The sequence below is a fragment of the Rhinatrema bivittatum genome, chromosome 4, assembly GCF_901001135.1.
Source record: "Rhinatrema bivittatum chromosome 4, aRhiBiv1.1, whole genome shotgun sequence".
Lineage (NCBI taxonomy): Eukaryota > Metazoa > Chordata > Amphibia > Gymnophiona > Rhinatrematidae > Rhinatrema > Rhinatrema bivittatum.
Window position 1 is genome coordinate 38,116,349 of NC_042618.1, and position 16,349 is coordinate 38,132,697.

Genomic DNA, 16,349 nt, shown 5'->3' on the forward strand with positions numbered 1-16,349 from the left:
GACAGCATGTATGTAAATGTGTAATTAAGAGCCTATATAAGTGAGAGAAAAGCATGTGCATATGTGAGTGACTGAGAGCATGTGTGTATAGGTGTGTAATTGAGTGCCAGTGTGAGAGAGAGAGCGCTGGAATGTGATTGAGAGAGAGGAGAAAGTTCCAAGCAAACCACCCCCCTCCTCCTGCTAATTCAAAACAATCTCAGGAGACCTTGATATCAAACGTTCCCAGGTATGCAGAGCAAAAACATTTTTGTATCCTTGCTTTTCATTACTGGGTCTTTGTGTCTGCTATTTTGAAATATTTTATTGGTATCTAGAAATTTTTTATGAGTTTTTAATTATTGGATATTCCACTCATCAGTGTTTCGAAATCTGTTTTTTTTGTTAGTATGGTTTTACTGCTACTGATTTTATATTTCTTGATTTGTTTTATAAGGATGGGTGATGTTTCTTTTTTCCTTTATTACACTGCATACAGAGACTCTGGCTTATTGCAGTTTCCAATTCAGTTTTTGTCTGCATGCTTCTAGTTATGCGTTTTGGTCTCTTTATTCCTTGTTAGGTGAGGGTCAGCACATGTGACTGAGGTGAGATATTCTGCCGGCGTGTAGTTTCTGTGTAGGGCTCTATAGCAGCCTGGCTTGGTCCGTTTTCCTAATAGGAGGTGTATTGGTGTCTTAAGGTCTGTTGTAATATTTTGTGTTGCCTTTTCTTAGGCAAGGTGGTTACTGTTAAATGCTGGAAATTGGTGCAGTTTTGGTGTGGGAAGTTTACTATTTATCGGCTCGATACTGTAAGGCCGCGGTAGAAACAGTGCAGCAGTGTCAGGCGCACCCTTCCTCCCCGCACGCACAGTTCTCTTGACCTAGCGCCTGATACTCTCTTCTAATTGCATGCAAATGCATGCCGCGGCTGTGAAGCGTTAGGGAAGGGTTATGCCCGCGCAACCCATTTTACTGTATAGGCGCTTAATATAGCGCCTATACAGTAACATGGGTGCGCTGGTACCTGTCATTTCAAATGTCATTTCAAATGACATTTGAAATGACAGGCACCAGGAAGTGTAAAAAACAAAATTTTTAAATACCTGTCGGTGGGCCGCGTGGGTCCCGGCGGGATCCGGGGGGCGGGTGGTCGCGTGTTAAATCTAGGCCGGGACGCGCATTCATCCAGGCGGAGGAGCCGGCGACGAAAGCAGCCGGCTCCTCCGCCTGGATGAATGAATGCGCGCCTGTGCGACCCCTGTGATTCGGTGCTCAAGGCAGTCACATGCCATGATGTCGGGCGTCGTGACGTCACGCCTTGAGCGCCGAATCGCAGGGGTCGCACAGGCGCGCATTCATCCAGGCGGAGGAGCCGGCTGCTTTCGCCGCCGGCTCCTCCGCCTGGATGAATGCGTGTCTGTGCGACCCGGCCTAGATTTAACACGCGACCACCCGCCCCCCCCCGGCTCCCGCCGCCGGCCGCCTGGACCCATGTGGCCCTCCGACAGGTATTTAAAAAAATTTTTTTTTTCTGACAGGTTTTATGTGTCCCACAGCATTACATTTTCTCGATCATCTCTGTATCGCTTTTTTTTAATTGTGTTTTATTGTTTTTGAGTATCTTAAGCGGTGTCGATGGATTTGTTACTAGACTCACAGTCCTAACACCTACTAGGGGGAGGCGGTAAACTAACACGTTAAGGCCGCGGCAAAACAGCGGGTTACTAAGGAGATAATATCAGCGCCCGTTACAGTATCAGAGGGGAATAGCTAATTCCTTCATTATACAGCTAATTCGTTCATTTACACATCATATACATGCGTGTGGAAAGGGTTATGTGTCTATTTTACGAAGCGCTAAGGACGCGTGAAACTGGAGACTGGATCGCTGGATCGCCTTACTCGTCTGTATTGTGCGCTCCCAGCACGTTACAGACGGGGAATCTTTAACCGCACGTTACTGTATCGACCTGTATGTAATTTCTGTTCAGACAGAATACATATCTTTTCCTTGTGTCATTTTAAACAATAAAAATAATTACCGGACCTTTACTTTTTATTTCCACCGTGAATTGTAATGAGCAGTGTGTCACACATGTGAGCGTGGTCTGTCAGGTGTGTCACGATGGGAAAAAGGTTGAGAACCACTGTATTAGTGTATACCTGCAGGGAATGGGGTACACTTTTTTTTTTTTTTTGCCAATTTTTGGCCACTACAGCCTTTAGCTTTTCATATTTCACTGGGTTTACCGTGCATTCCTGCTCACCTGAGCTGCTATCCTGTGGACAGGATGGATAGGCCTACCTTTGATAGGGTGAAGTGTGGGTGAGCTTCAGGCCTAGCTTAATTCCCTGCTCATGAGTTTGGGCTAGCGATCTGTTTCAGGGATTGCCTTCCATCTCCTGACACTCGACGTCTGACCTAGGTGGTCAGATCTGTTTGGTACTTTGGCAGCTACGGTCTGCCACAGATCCTGCTGAAATTGCTGCTGCTGCTTCTGAGTATTGCTTGGCTGATTGGGTTTCCTGACCACTGGTGAGCGTGCTTCTGCAAATGCATTCTGTCCTTCACGTGCTAGTAGACCGCAGTTTCTTTCTGGAGGGCTTTCTGGCCCCAGTGGGGTGTTTTTTTGGGGGTTTTTTTTAAGTGGTCTTGTGACACCAAAGGAAATTGTACGATCTTTGTCCAAGAGCTCTTTTCTTGGTTGATTTTCTAGGCTTTTTTCCTGTATACAGGAGTATTTAGAACTTCTTTGCTTGTCAGTGTTTGCTGATCTGAAACCCTGACTTTAATTTTCAAGAAACAAAGTAGGCGCCTCTCCTACGCATCGGGGTTTTGTGTTTGTCCTATGGTTTCTTTTTGTAGGACTGTAAGGAATGAGGTAAGCGAGAATAAGGTAAAAGTAAAATAATGTTTATTGATATACAATCTTAACAATTCTAAGTGTTAAAGGTATACAGTTCTAAGCATATACAGTTCTAAGCATTAAAAATATTGCTAAGCATATACATCTGTATTCGTGCACTGCATTTCGGCCAATACTCACAACACCCTTTTCATCCACCTGACTGAGAGAGAGCCCACCACAGGCAAAAGGGGTCCCGTCACTTTGTACGTCTACAAAGGACACGCATCACTTTGCATGCCAGCAAAGTAAAAGCAAGTTTCTCGCTCTCCCCGTTTTTCAGCCATAGCTGTTTGTCTTTTATAGCCTAATGTAAACAAGTGTGCATGCCAAACTAGTCTATGTTTATGTGGGACAGGATTACTCACTATCCTAGAATCAGATCTATGCCAACAGTCCCAGTCTAAACTATGCATTCCAGACTCAAGGATGGATGGTCAGGTCATCCTTTCTCTGGGCCGAATGTCAGTGCTGCAGCTGATTCTGCAGTTTCCCTTACAAGAACCCATTTCTTTTCCCACCTGGACCCGTTTTTGGATTGGCTTTTGCAAAAGGGAGAAAAGTGGTGCTTTAATCACTGTGTGGTTCCATGCTTTGTTCTGCTCGGACAGCCTATAGCTTGGGAATCACCCCTGGTGAGGACCGTCATGCTGCTTGTCCTCAGAGAAAGCAGAGTTGCTTTCCTATAACAGGTGTTCTCACAGGACAGCAGAATGTCTGCCTTCACGAAACCTGCCTGGCTCCCCTGTGAGATGGTTCTCCATGTGTTAGCTACATCATGGACTGAGGGACTCTGCCTAGGGGGCAGGGTGATAATACAGCTGCACATGCTCAGAACATTTTTGAAAGCTCTAGAATCTTTGAGATCAAAGTTCTGGGCTGGGCTCCATCTGATGTTACCCATGTGTGAGGACTGCCATCCTGTTCTTGGAGAACACCTGTTATAGATAAGCAACTCCTGCCTTCTGCTCTGGAGCATGGCTGACTTAATTTTTCTCCCAATACTGTCCAGGAATCTACATTCTTTTATGGGAGGAGCGTTTTATTGCTTTGTTTTTTGTTTTTTTTTTTAAATATAGTTTTAATAGAAGATTCCAGAATTTACAACTAGCCCTCAACAGAGGGGCAATAAACATACTTCTGGTAACAATGAATGAAAAAAGGAAAACAAAGTCAGAGGTTGAGTCTAGGTTATTTCTGGTGCTTCACGTTGCACTACAATGACTGGATTTTTCCTGTTTTATTTTACCCCCCCCCCCCCCATCTGCCCTCCCACACATTCACTCATTCCATCCATACAAACGTTCTCATCCCCTCACCAACACGTTGGCTTGCCTGAACACTCCCCTTATAGATATTTCAATGACGACAATACCCCAATATTACAAAAAAGAATAAAGGGAAGTAATCCCTTAACCAAATTCTGTAACCCTTTCCCATAATTGAAAATACCCCAATTAAGAAGCCAGTCGCTTAGATTGCTGCATTTCTCTCTTATGGAACAACTCCGTTTTTTGGCAGCACGAAGCATGGAGTCTCTCCAAGAGTGAAATGAGGGAAGTTCCTCATGCTTCCAATTAAGCAACACCTCCACCATTGATCATCCTTGAAGTTTTCAACAACTTGAAGTCCACCTGTGGTAAATTCAATCAATTGGACAGGATTTGGAAAGGCACATACCTGCCTATATAAGGTCCCACAGTTGACAGTGCATGTCAGAGCAAAATCAAACCATGAAGAGACTAACCCCAAACAAGAACTTAGTCAGCAGTATCAGTCTCAAAATCAGATAAAGGTGTCAGCAAGCCTGTTGGTGTGTCCTGCTGTGGTAGGCAAGGACCACTTGACTGGCTTGCTGACACCTTTATCTAATTTGAGATTGATACTGCTGACCAAGTTGTTGGTATAATTATTGCTGGGTCCCCTTTTCGTGACTAGCTCACAATCAAAGCCATGAAATCGAAGGAATTGTCAGTAGACCTCCAGGACAGGATTGTCGAGACACAGAATTGGGGAGGGTACAAAAAAATAGCTACAGCATTGAAGGTCCCGACGTACACAGTGGCCTCCATCATTCTTAATGGAAGAAGTTTGGAACTACCAGGACTCCTCTAGAGCTGGCTATCTGCCCAAACTGTCCAATCTAGTGAGAAGAGCCTCCTTCATGGAGGTGACCAAGAACCTGATGGTCACTCTGACAGAGCTCCAGAGTTCCTTTGTGGAGATGGGAGAACCTTCCAGGACAACCATCTTTGCAGTACTCTACCAATGGCCAGACGGAAGCCCTTCCTCAGTAAAAGGCACATGACAAGACACTCAAACTCCAAGCAGGCTACATGCTTTTTGGCAGAGCTTGTGAAACGATTCTCTGGTCTGATGAAACCAAGATTGAACTCTTTTTGGCCTGAATGCAATGCTTCATGTCTGTAGAAAATCAGGCACTGCTCATCACCTAGCAAATACAATCCCTATGATGAAGCATGGAGGTAGCAACATCATGCTGTGGGAATGTTTTTCAGTTGTAGGAACTGGGAGACTAGTCAGGATGGAGGGAAAGATGAACCGCAAAGTACAGAGAGATCTGTGATTGAAAACCTGCTCCAGAGCACTCTGGATCTCATACTGGGGCAGTGATTCACCTTTCAACAGGACAATGCCCCTAAGCACACAACCAAGACAAAACAGGAGTGACTTTGGAATGTCCTTGAGTGGCCCAGACTTGAACCTGATGAAACATTTCTGGAGCTCTCCCCATCCAACCTGACAGAGCTTGAGAGGATCTGCAGAGAAAAATACGAGAAAATCCCCAAATCCAGGTGTGCCAAGATTGTAGCGTCAGACCCAAGAAGAATTGAGGCTGTACTCGCTGCAAAATGTGCCTCAACAAAGTACTGAGTAAAGGATCTGAATACTTATGTAAATGTGATATATTTTTTAAATTAATTTGTACAAATCTGATTTCACTTTGTCATTATGGGGTATTGTGTGTAGATTGAGGAGGAATAAAGATGCATATTATCCATTTTAGAGTAAGGCTGTATTGTAACAATGTGGAAAAAGTGAAGGGGTCTAAATACTTTCTGAATGCACTGTATGAGTATGAAAGTATGCTTGTTTAGCAAGAAAAATATTCAGTTGGCTAGGAAGGTAGACAGCGAAATAACTTTGGATGTTGGTGTGTTGTGTTAAAGTGAGTTTGTAATTTTGGGTAGAAGGAAATGTTGGTTTTTAAAAATTGGTGTAATCCTGCTATTTTCCTTGAGTTCTTGCTGCCCCTCCCCCCCCTTTTTTTTTTTTTTTTTTTTTAAGGGTGCTAATCCTTAGTTCCCCTGAAGTTTGGGTACAGAGATCACCCTCAAGAGTTCAAACAGGGTAGAGATCTGGGAGAAATGCTGCCACTGGGAAAAACAACCCCTAGAGGTGGTTGTCCTAAGAGCAACAAGAGTTCGACCAGACTGGGACAGAATCTATGCTCTGGGAGCAGTTGCCGGAGATAGAAATTATTGGCAACTGCCTCAGGCCTCACGTCCTTTATAGCCTGGATTGAGTTCATAAAAAAAAATGTGTATCCTTTTGTCTCCCTCAGCTGCGGAGGGGAAAATACCATATGTGATGACTGGTCTAGTAGGAAGAAAATGAAATACCCCTTACCACTAGAAGAAAGGACTAATCTCCTTAGAGTCCTGTGAGTTGACACCCTGCTCTTCTCAGTTGTTATATGTAAAACCACAAGGGGGGTGTCAGCATTGAAGGACCCCCAAGACAGAAAAATAGAGGCAATTCTTAAACGGGCCTATGCAACAAATTCAGTGGCTGTTCAGGTTCCATTTATGGGGGGTTATCTTGCCCAGGCTGCATTGTGTTGGATTCAGCAGCTTTCTGACAGCCCAGAAATAACCCGCTTGGAATCAGCCATAGCTTTTCTGGTTGATATGTATGACCTGGTGAGAATGCCTTCTAGGGCACGGCCTCAAGAGTGGCTGCCATAATAATACTCCAGGTTAGAATATTAGAAGTCTGAACTGGAAAATTTGGCAGAGGTGAGGGGTATTGTTTCTGGAACAATTAATGGATGGTGCCAAATTACACTTATTTGCTATTTTAGTGTCATGATTGCATTTACCTGTGTCTCAATATAATCATTGATTGCAACTGAGAAACTGTATTGGATCTGATGTTTCATCTTTGTATTCTTTGATCTGCTTTCCCAAATTAGTTTTTACCATGCCTCTGGTCCACTTGGGCATCTTGCTTCTAACTTATATAAGTAAATGTTGAATAAGAAATCCAGGGTTGCATTATTAAAAAAAAAATTAAGGAAAAAAAAAACAATTTGAAGAATAAAGCCGGTAGCTATTTAAAAGAGGGGATCACAAAGAGTTCCCTCAGCTATAGCAACCGCACATTACCACGCATCGGGGAGTTTCCTTGATGGTTGGATGTTGATAGTAGAAGGAAACAGAGGTTGGGTTGGTGATTGGTCTAACTTTTATATAAAGCAATAAAGAGCATTATATTCTCTGCTCCTGTTGCTTTGTGGAACATCTGGCTCTCTGACCTGGACTGCACAGATGCTGAAGTTGACTAGTATTATTTGTGGAATTGCATCATATATTTCACTTTCTTCCATTATTACTCAATTGTTGTTTTTTTTCTTCTGCACACCATGGAAACTATTTAGGGCTCATCTTTTAGATAGCGCAGGACCAGCACTGGTTTCTATGCCCAAAGCTTAGTTATCCCATATGATCTTTTTTTTTGTCCATTTATTCACACTTTTTGGAGATTGATGTGGCGCACAATATCACATTCGTTGCTTTCAGTGCCCTATTATGTATCGTATTATTATATAAAGGGCAGCTTTTCCATCTTGCCTTTAGCCTCCCAATAAAAATGTAATGGACTTCTTACTGGCAGTTGCTAATAAAATGATTCTATCCAACTGGAAGAACAGTGATTTACTTAACATTTTTAGTGGAACTTGGTTTGTGTGGGAAAACCTTTGCTATTAAGTTTAACCGACCAGCTAAATGGTCTGTGATGTGGAGGTCTCTAGACCATTATTTTATGATAGCCTACTGATGTTGGTCTCTTTAATGATGCATGTTTGCTTTACTTTGTCCTTTTTATATATTCTCTTTTTACCTCTTGGATATTGTGAACTTGTTTTTCCTTATGTATTAGATTCATCTCCTAAATGTTTGATATTTAAAAAAAAAAAAAAAAAATTTGACCTGGACCAGAGGAGTGTTTGCAAGAAGGCTTCTATGGATGGGCAACTGGGCTGCAGACTGCGTCAATCGCAAATCTGCAGATTGCTCTTTAAGAGAAATCTGCTGTTTGGAGGTGAACTTGAAAAGCTAGGACAGTCAAAACCTCAGAAGCTTCTCAAAGACAAAATACACTCAGGTTCATGGATTTTCAGATCCCAGCATTCCCGGGACTGGTGCAAGGATAAGTGCATGAGGCATTCCCTCTCAGGCATGCAAGGTATGAGCCAGCCCTTTGGGGGGGGGGGGGGCAGAAGAGTGAGAACAGAGCCCCCTGTAGCAATAGGAGGTGGTTGCTCAACCCAGTGACTCGGTGTGTCCCTCTTTAACTGTGGTCCCAATGGGGGGCGGGGGGCATCTGCAGAGGTATTATGCTGAAGTGATTCAGGTCCATTCTGATCAGTGATTTCCTGGAAATCATACAAAGGGGATATTCCCCTGAGTCCACGAGGCTGGTCCTAGTGGTCTTTATGGCCTCTGCTTTCAAGAGAGGTAGTCAAGGAAATACAAACAAAATTGCAGCTTCTATAAGCAATTATGCTGGTTCCACCACAAGAGAGGGGGCAAGGCACTCAATATATTTTGTGGTAGCAAAAAAATTTGGATCCTTCCACCCAGTGTTAGACCTGAAAGATAAATATCTGCAGATACCTCATTTCCAAATGGACACACTTTGTTTGGTGATGGCTTCAGTGAGTGAAGGAGAGTATGTAGCCTTGTTGAACTTGGTGGCAGTGGACTTCCATATTCCATTCAGATGTCTTTTCAGAACCTACTGAAGCTCTGCATATTTGAGTATTTTCAGTTTCAGGCATTGCCCTTTGGTCTAGTGACAGTTCTCAAGACCTTTTCAAAGGTCCTAGTGGTGGTAGCAGCAGCTTTATGTAAATGGGTCATTATGGTTCATCCATATTTTGCTCTTATAAAAGTCAATAGTCTAAGTTAGCCCAGGAGAACTGCCAGGCCTTTGAGATAATGGTCCACTTCTTGTCACAGTTAGGCTGGATAGTAAGCTACATGAAGAGGAACTTAAAATCATCTCAGATTTCTTAGGAGCGAGTTGCAATAAAAGGAGGGTGAGTTTCACTGACCCCCAGCACAATGTCCAAACTAACAGATCAGGTGCAAGTCTTTCAGGCACAGGACTCACGTAGAGTGTACAACTACCTCTATCTTGTAGACCTAAGGCATCGGTGTTGTATCTGGTGGGAAAAGGCTAACATGCAGCCCTTTCAACAGGCTCTGCTGTTACACTGATTGTCCTCCTACCAGGGTTACCAGTACAGACTTTAGTTGTCCTTGAGAGTAAGAAATGGTCTGGACTGGTGGGCACACCCCTCAAATTTCCAGAAAGGAATAGCCCTGGTGTTCCTGGTTGATCATAATCACAATGGTTGCCTGCCTGGGAAGATAGTGGGCGTACTGTCAGGGCCAGTTGGCTCGAGGACCCTGGTCAAGAAAAGAGACAATCCTGGTCAATAAACAGCCTAGAGATGAGTCGTCAGGCTGGCTCTACAGCACTTCTACCACTAGTAAGGAGGGAAGGCAGTCGGGGTATGATCAGGCAACGCCATGGCAGTTATGTATATGAACAAGCAAGGAGGCACTCGCAGCCTCACAGTAGTGCAAAAAGTAGCTTGGTTGGTCAAGTGGGTGGAGGAGTATCTTCACCTTTCATCATTCTATATAGCAAAGAAGAACCTCCAGGCTGATTTTCTCAGCAGGAGTACTGAATCTGAGAGAGTGAGCACTGAGTATCGAATCCTTTCAAATGATAGTGGATTGCTGTGGCTACCCAGACATGGTCCTAATTGCAACATGAACAAACATCAAGACTGACATGTTCTTCGGTCGCAGGGCAGAGCTGAGTTCTGGCAGCATAGCTGCACATGTGTGCCCGTGATCACAGCTCAGCCTGCTGTATGTTTTCCTGCTATGGCCTCTTGTAAGCAAGACAGTAAAGAGAACCATTCGTCCTTGGTCATCCTAATAGCCCCAGATTGGCTGAGGAGGCCCCTTAGTATGTAGATCTAGTGAGACTCTGGACAGAACCCCTTTGAATTTGCCCAGGGAGCAGGGCTTTCTCTGGCAAGGTCTGGTTCCAATGGAAGACCCATCTTCATTCTCTTATAGCTTGGCCCTTGAAGGTTGCGCCTGTGTAAGAGAAGTTACTCTTCCTCTGCGATTTTCAGCTATTTAAAGACACCAAAATTTTCCACTTCCCTAGCTTACATCAGGGTTTGGCGAGGGTTGAGAACTTCTGCATTGAACAGGGTTTCTCTCCTTGGGGTGCAGACATCTGACACATACTAGACTTTCTGCAGGCTGGACTGGATAAGGGTTTGACCCTCAATTCTCTGAAGGTCCAGGTAGCAGCTATTTCTTGCTAGCCAAGCCAAATCAATGGCATCCTGGTAGTGGCACACCTGGACATCATATGTTTCCTGAAAGGGGTAAAGCGCATCCAGCCCCCATTCTGTCCAGTGGGATCTCAGTAAGGGCCTTGGGTCAAACCTCCCTTTGAGCTGGTAAAGCAGGCATCTATTAAGGATCTGTCACTGAAGACTACCTTTTTGGTAGTGATCTGTTTGACCCGGCATGTCTCAGAGCTGCAGGCTCTGTTTTGCAGGGATCTTTATTTAGTATTCTCTCAAACTTGGTCACTTTTCACCTGGTCCCATCTTTTCCTGCCCCAATGGCACCCGGAAAGGAGAAGCAGCCTCCAAGGCCACTGTACCTAGATTTATTCAGGCCACAGCAGTGCTCCAGGCCCTTTCTGAAAAGGCACAGGCATCGTCTTGGGCAGAGGCAGGTTCAGTATCCTGGAAGAAATTTGCAGGGCAGTTACTTGTTTATCCTTGCATTATAGATTGGATGTACAGGCCAAAGCAGACGCTGCCTTTGGAGCAGGAATTGTTAGGATGGCCCTGTCTTTCACTGCCCCACTAAGGATTAGTATTTGTGACTCCCATGGGTGATGACTGATCTAGCAGGAAAAAAAGGAAGGTTAAATTATTCTTACCTGTTGATTTTCTTTCCTTGAGTCCTAGATAAGTCGAGAACCTGCCCAGGAATACAAAGGTGAGAAGGGCAAGAACACAGTGTGCTCTTGGTTTCCAATTATGCTTGATTTCTTCTTCTGTTGCTTGACTTCTTGTCTTGCTCATAATGGTCTTGTGGGCCCTGTTAAGATATTTCTTGAAGGGTTTTTTGGATTTGACACACTACTTTTGACATTAGGTTACTGGTGGTGGCCTCAGGCCACACCTCCCTTTATAGCCCAGAGTGAGGTCATAAGAGGTGTGTTCTCTCTCTGTGTGCTGTAGAGGGGGAAATCCCATACAAGATGGCTGGTTTAGCAGGACTCAAGGAAAGAAATTTATTCTTACCTGATAATTTTAACCTTTGCAGTGGTCTTAATTGTATTTCTAGTTGGGTCATCTGAAAGTCCTTGGCGCAGAGACTACATATGGATCATAACCAAAAAGTCAAAGGTAGAAGGAAATACATCTTAAATTATACTAACATCAGAAATTAAGGCAAAATGTATTAATATTTGTCCCCAAAAATTATTTTGCCATACATTGAGGGGAAAAATAAGACTGTTTACACAATTTTTTGTTAGAAACAATTGGTCTACAAGTATTTTATTAGAAATGAGTTTCGAAAGGAGTTTGATACTTCTAATAATTTTGTCCATAGTAAATTTTAAAAATTATATAATTTTTAAATTATTCCTTTGTCAAATTTATTATTAAATCAGATGGCCATTGCAGAAGCTTGATTCAAGAATGCATACAATATGAATGCCCTATTCACTAAATGGTTGTCTTTAGCAAAAAAAAAAAAAAAAAAAAATAAATAAATAAATATACACACACTCACCAAATAGGACTCACTATACTTTGAAATATAGCTCAAGTAGTGCTAATGACCAGAATGTGCAATATGTATTGATTATTTTTAAGGGTGTTATTGCTTTTTCTTTTTAACAGGCTGCTGACTTGAGTAAACCAATAGACAAAAGGATATACAAAGGAACACAGCCTACGTGTCATGACTTCAATCACTTAACAGCCACAGCAGAAAGTGTTTCGCTGTTAGTTGGCTTCTCTGCAGGCCAAGTTCAACTCATAGATCCTATAAAAAAAGAAACTAGCAAGCTATTTAATGAGGAAGTAAGTATGTATTTTCTTTTCTAGATTCAGTATATATAAATATACACTTAATACATGCCTCAAATTTTCTTAGTTCACTTTGATGTTAAAAGATTTATCTAGGGCTTATGTGTATATATCGCCAGTATTCTGCTAGAAGTGTAGTTGTATGTATGATAGTAGTAAAGGTGGCATAGCAGTGTGTTAGGCTCAGTCACTTTGCAACCAGGAGGCGACATTTTATTATTGTCTGGTTTTTTTTATTTGTAAAATGCATTTACGGTTAAAAAGCACTTTATGGTAATCCTTAATAGTACAAGAAGTGAAAGATAAACTATGGGAACAGCAAAAGAAATGAGATAAATTAGAGCAATACAGAACAGCACATTTGGGATGGAGGGGAAGAAAAGGCAATAGAAAGCAAGGAATTTTAGAAGTGTGTGAGCAGAGCAAGTGGAGATAGGAAACTAATTTCAATTATTTGGTGTTAAAGTTAACAAAGTCTCAGTCAGTAAGGGAACCATGAATGATGGAAAGGACTAGAGATATATATATATATAGATATATATAGATATATATAGATATATATAGATATATATAGATATATATAGATATATATAGATATATATAGATATATATAGATATAGATATATAGATATAGATATATATATATAGATATATATACACATTTGTCAGTCATTTGGATGTTGCGAATTGGTAGTAATGAAGAATGACATATAGTGAGAATGATGGCTGTAAGCTGGGACAAACACAATGAAAAACATGCATTTAAAAAGGGACACTTTGCCAGTAGAGGTTATAACATAGTAAGTGACAGCAGATAAATACCAAAAGGCCCATCCAGTCTGCCCAGCAACGATTTTATGTGCTTCTACCCAGAGTAGATCAAATTCCCATATGGAATTCAACCCCCAGTCCCATTATGTTCCCTTTAGAGTTGCAACTGCCTTTCCATGCAGGTTTCTCCATATCATCCAGTAGGTAGAATGCAGCCATATCACTGCTGCCCTGGGCTGCAACCATCACTCAGTGAAGGCCGTGCAGTTCCCTCGTTACCATTCTCTTGCCATGAGATCCTCTGTGTTGATCCCAGCTTTTCTTGAAATCTGCCACTGTCCTTGTCATCACCACCCCCGCTGGAAGGGCATTCCAGGCATCCAGCAGCCTCTCCATGACAAAAAGAAACACCTGATATTGTTCCTTAATCTACACCCTTGTAGGTCACAATATGAGACTCCATTTCTACAGCTTCTTTTCCATTGAAAAACTTGGCTTCCTGTGCATTAATACCCTTCTTGTATTTTAATGTCTGCATAATATCCCCCCATCTTGCCTTTCTTCAAGGGTATACATGTTAAGTTCCTTCAGTCTCATCTTATAGGGCTTCCTGTAGTATCCCTGCAACTGGGCACCCTTCTGTGGACAGTCTCCAGGCTTTCTATATCCTTTCTGAGATGTGGCCTCCAGAACTGAACATGGTATGCCATGTGAGGTTTCACCAAAGATCTGTAAAGAGGCATAATTACCTAACTTTTTCTTTTTTTCTTTTCTACTGGTTATGCTTCCACCACCTTATCTCGCTTTTGCTACCTTATAGAAACATAGAAATGACGGCAGAAGAAGACCAAACGGCCCATCCAGTCTGCCCAGCAAGCTTCACACACTTTTTTCTCATACTTATCTGTTTCTCTTAGCTCTTTGGTTCTATTTCCCTTCCACCCCCACCATTAATGTAGAGAGCAGTGATGGAGCTGCATCCAAGTGAAATATCAAGCTTGATTAGTTAGGGGTAGTAGGGGGTAGTAAACGCCGCAATAAGCAAGCTACACCCATGCTTATTTGTTTTACCCAGACTGTTGTTCAGCCCTTAATGGTTGTTTTTCTTCTCTCCTGCCGTTGAAGCAGAGAGCTATGCTGTATATGCATTGAAAGTGAAGTATCAGGCTTATTTGGTTTGGGGTAGTAACTGCCGAAACAAGCCAGCTACTCCCTGCTTTGTGAGTGCAAATCCTTTTTTTCACATTTCCTCTTGCTGTTGAAGCTTAGAGCGATGTTGGAGTCACAGTAACCATGTGTATGTTTATTGAATAAGGGTATTATCTCCAGGCAGTAGCCGTCATTCTGGCGAGCCACCCACTCTTCATTGACGGCCTCTTGACTTTATGGATCCACAGTGTTTATCCCATGCCCCTTTGAAGTCCTTCACAGTTCTGGTCTTCACCACTTCCTCCGGAAGGGCATTCCAGGCATCCACCACTCTCTCCGTGAAGAAATACTTCCTGACATTGGTTCTGAATCTTCCTCCCTGGAGCTTCAAATCGTGACCCCTGGTTCTGCTGATTTTTTTTTTTTTTCCTACGGAAAAGGTTTGTCGTTGTCTTTGGATCATTAAAACCTTTCAAGTATCTGAAAATCTGTATCATATCACCTCTGCTCCTCCTTTCCTCCAGGGTGTACATATTTAGATTCTTCAATCTCTCCTCATAAGTCATTTGATGAAGACACTCCACCTTTTTGGTCGCCCTTCTCTGGACCGCCTCAATCTTGTCTCTGTCTCTTCGGAGATACGGTCTCCAGAACTGAACACAATACTCCAGGTGAGGTCTCACCAAGGATCTGTACAAGGGGATAATCACGTCCCTTTTCTTACGCGATATTCCTCTCTCTATGCAGCCCAGCATTCTTCTGGCTTTAGCTATCGCCTTGTCACATTGTTTCGCCGACTTCAGATCATTAGACACCATCATCCCAAGATCAGCCTTTCTCCCCCCCATCGAATACAGTTCATTCGGATTTCCACTCCCCATATGCATGACTCTGCACTTGATCTCAAGGTAGAGTCATATGCATGACTCTACCTTGAGATCATCTTGCCGCTATCATGCCAAGGTCCATGTCCTGGTTGGAGCACATAAACTCCTCACCACCTACCACATTTCTGCATGACTGCACTTTTTGGCATTAAATCTTAACTGCCAAGGATTAGATCGCTTTTCATTCCATCTACTACTTCAGAGGTGTCCATTGTGTTGCAGATTTCAGTGTCATCCTCAAAAAGGCAAACCTGAAGGAAAGGATAGTCAACTATCAATTTTCTTACCACTGAGGTAAGGCTAAGCGGCCTGTAGTTTCTAACCTCCTCCTTTCTTTTTTCACTTTTACGAAAAGGAGCCCTTTTCCAGTCCTGCAGGACCACACCTGACTCCAAAGATCTATTGAACAGATTCTTCAGCAGATTTGCCAGGACATCTCTGAGCTTCCTTAGTATCATAGAGTACATTCCATCCAATCCCATGGCTTTATCTACTTTCACTTTTGCCAGTTGCACATGCCCACACTCCTGTACAATTGGTGTCACATCTATCCCACTCTCACATGTACCCTTGGCAACAATCGGTGGTCCTTCTTCAATTCGTTCCTCAGTGAAAACTGAACAGAAGTACTTAGCATTTCTGCTTTTTCCTCATCTAATGTAACCCCCATATTTAAAAAGGGCTCCAGGGGAGATCCAGTAAATTACAGATCTGAGAAATTACAGACCGGTTAGCCTGACTTCAGTGCCAGGAAAAATAGTGGAAAGTGTTCTAAACATCAAAATCACAGAACATATAAAAAGTCAGCATGGCTTTACCCAAGGCTAATCTTGCCTCACAAATCTGCTTCACTTTTTTGAAGGAGTTAATAAACATGTGGATAAAGGTGAACCGGTAGATGTGTAGTGTACTTGGATTTTCAGAAGGCATTGGACAAAGTTCCTCATGAGAGGCTTCTAGGAAAAGTAAAAAGTCATGGGATAGGTGGCGATGTCCTTTCATGGATTACAAACTGGCTAAAAGACAGGAAACAGAGAGTAGGATTAAATGGACAATTTTCTCGGTGGAAGGGAGTGGGCAGTGGAGTGCCTCAGGAATCTGTATTGGGACCCTTACTTTTCAATAAATTTATAAATGATCTGGAAAGAAATATGACGAGTGAGATAATCAAATTTGCAGTTGACACAAAATTGTTCAG

At 42.7% G+C, this 16,349-nt stretch overlaps 1 protein-coding gene across 1 annotated transcript in view; it reads left to right on the plus strand.

Annotated features, from left to right (window-relative positions):
- The window catches only part of WDR20 (WD repeat domain 20), an 83,382-nt gene that overhangs the window by 35,808 nt on the left and 31,225 nt on the right, over positions 1-16,349 (plus strand). The window contains exon 2 of the mRNA XM_029597965.1: positions 12,156-12,338. Within this exon, the coding sequence (XP_029453825.1) occupies positions 12,156-12,338 (183 nt within the window). The remainder of the gene's footprint in view (positions 1-12,155; positions 12,339-16,349) is intronic.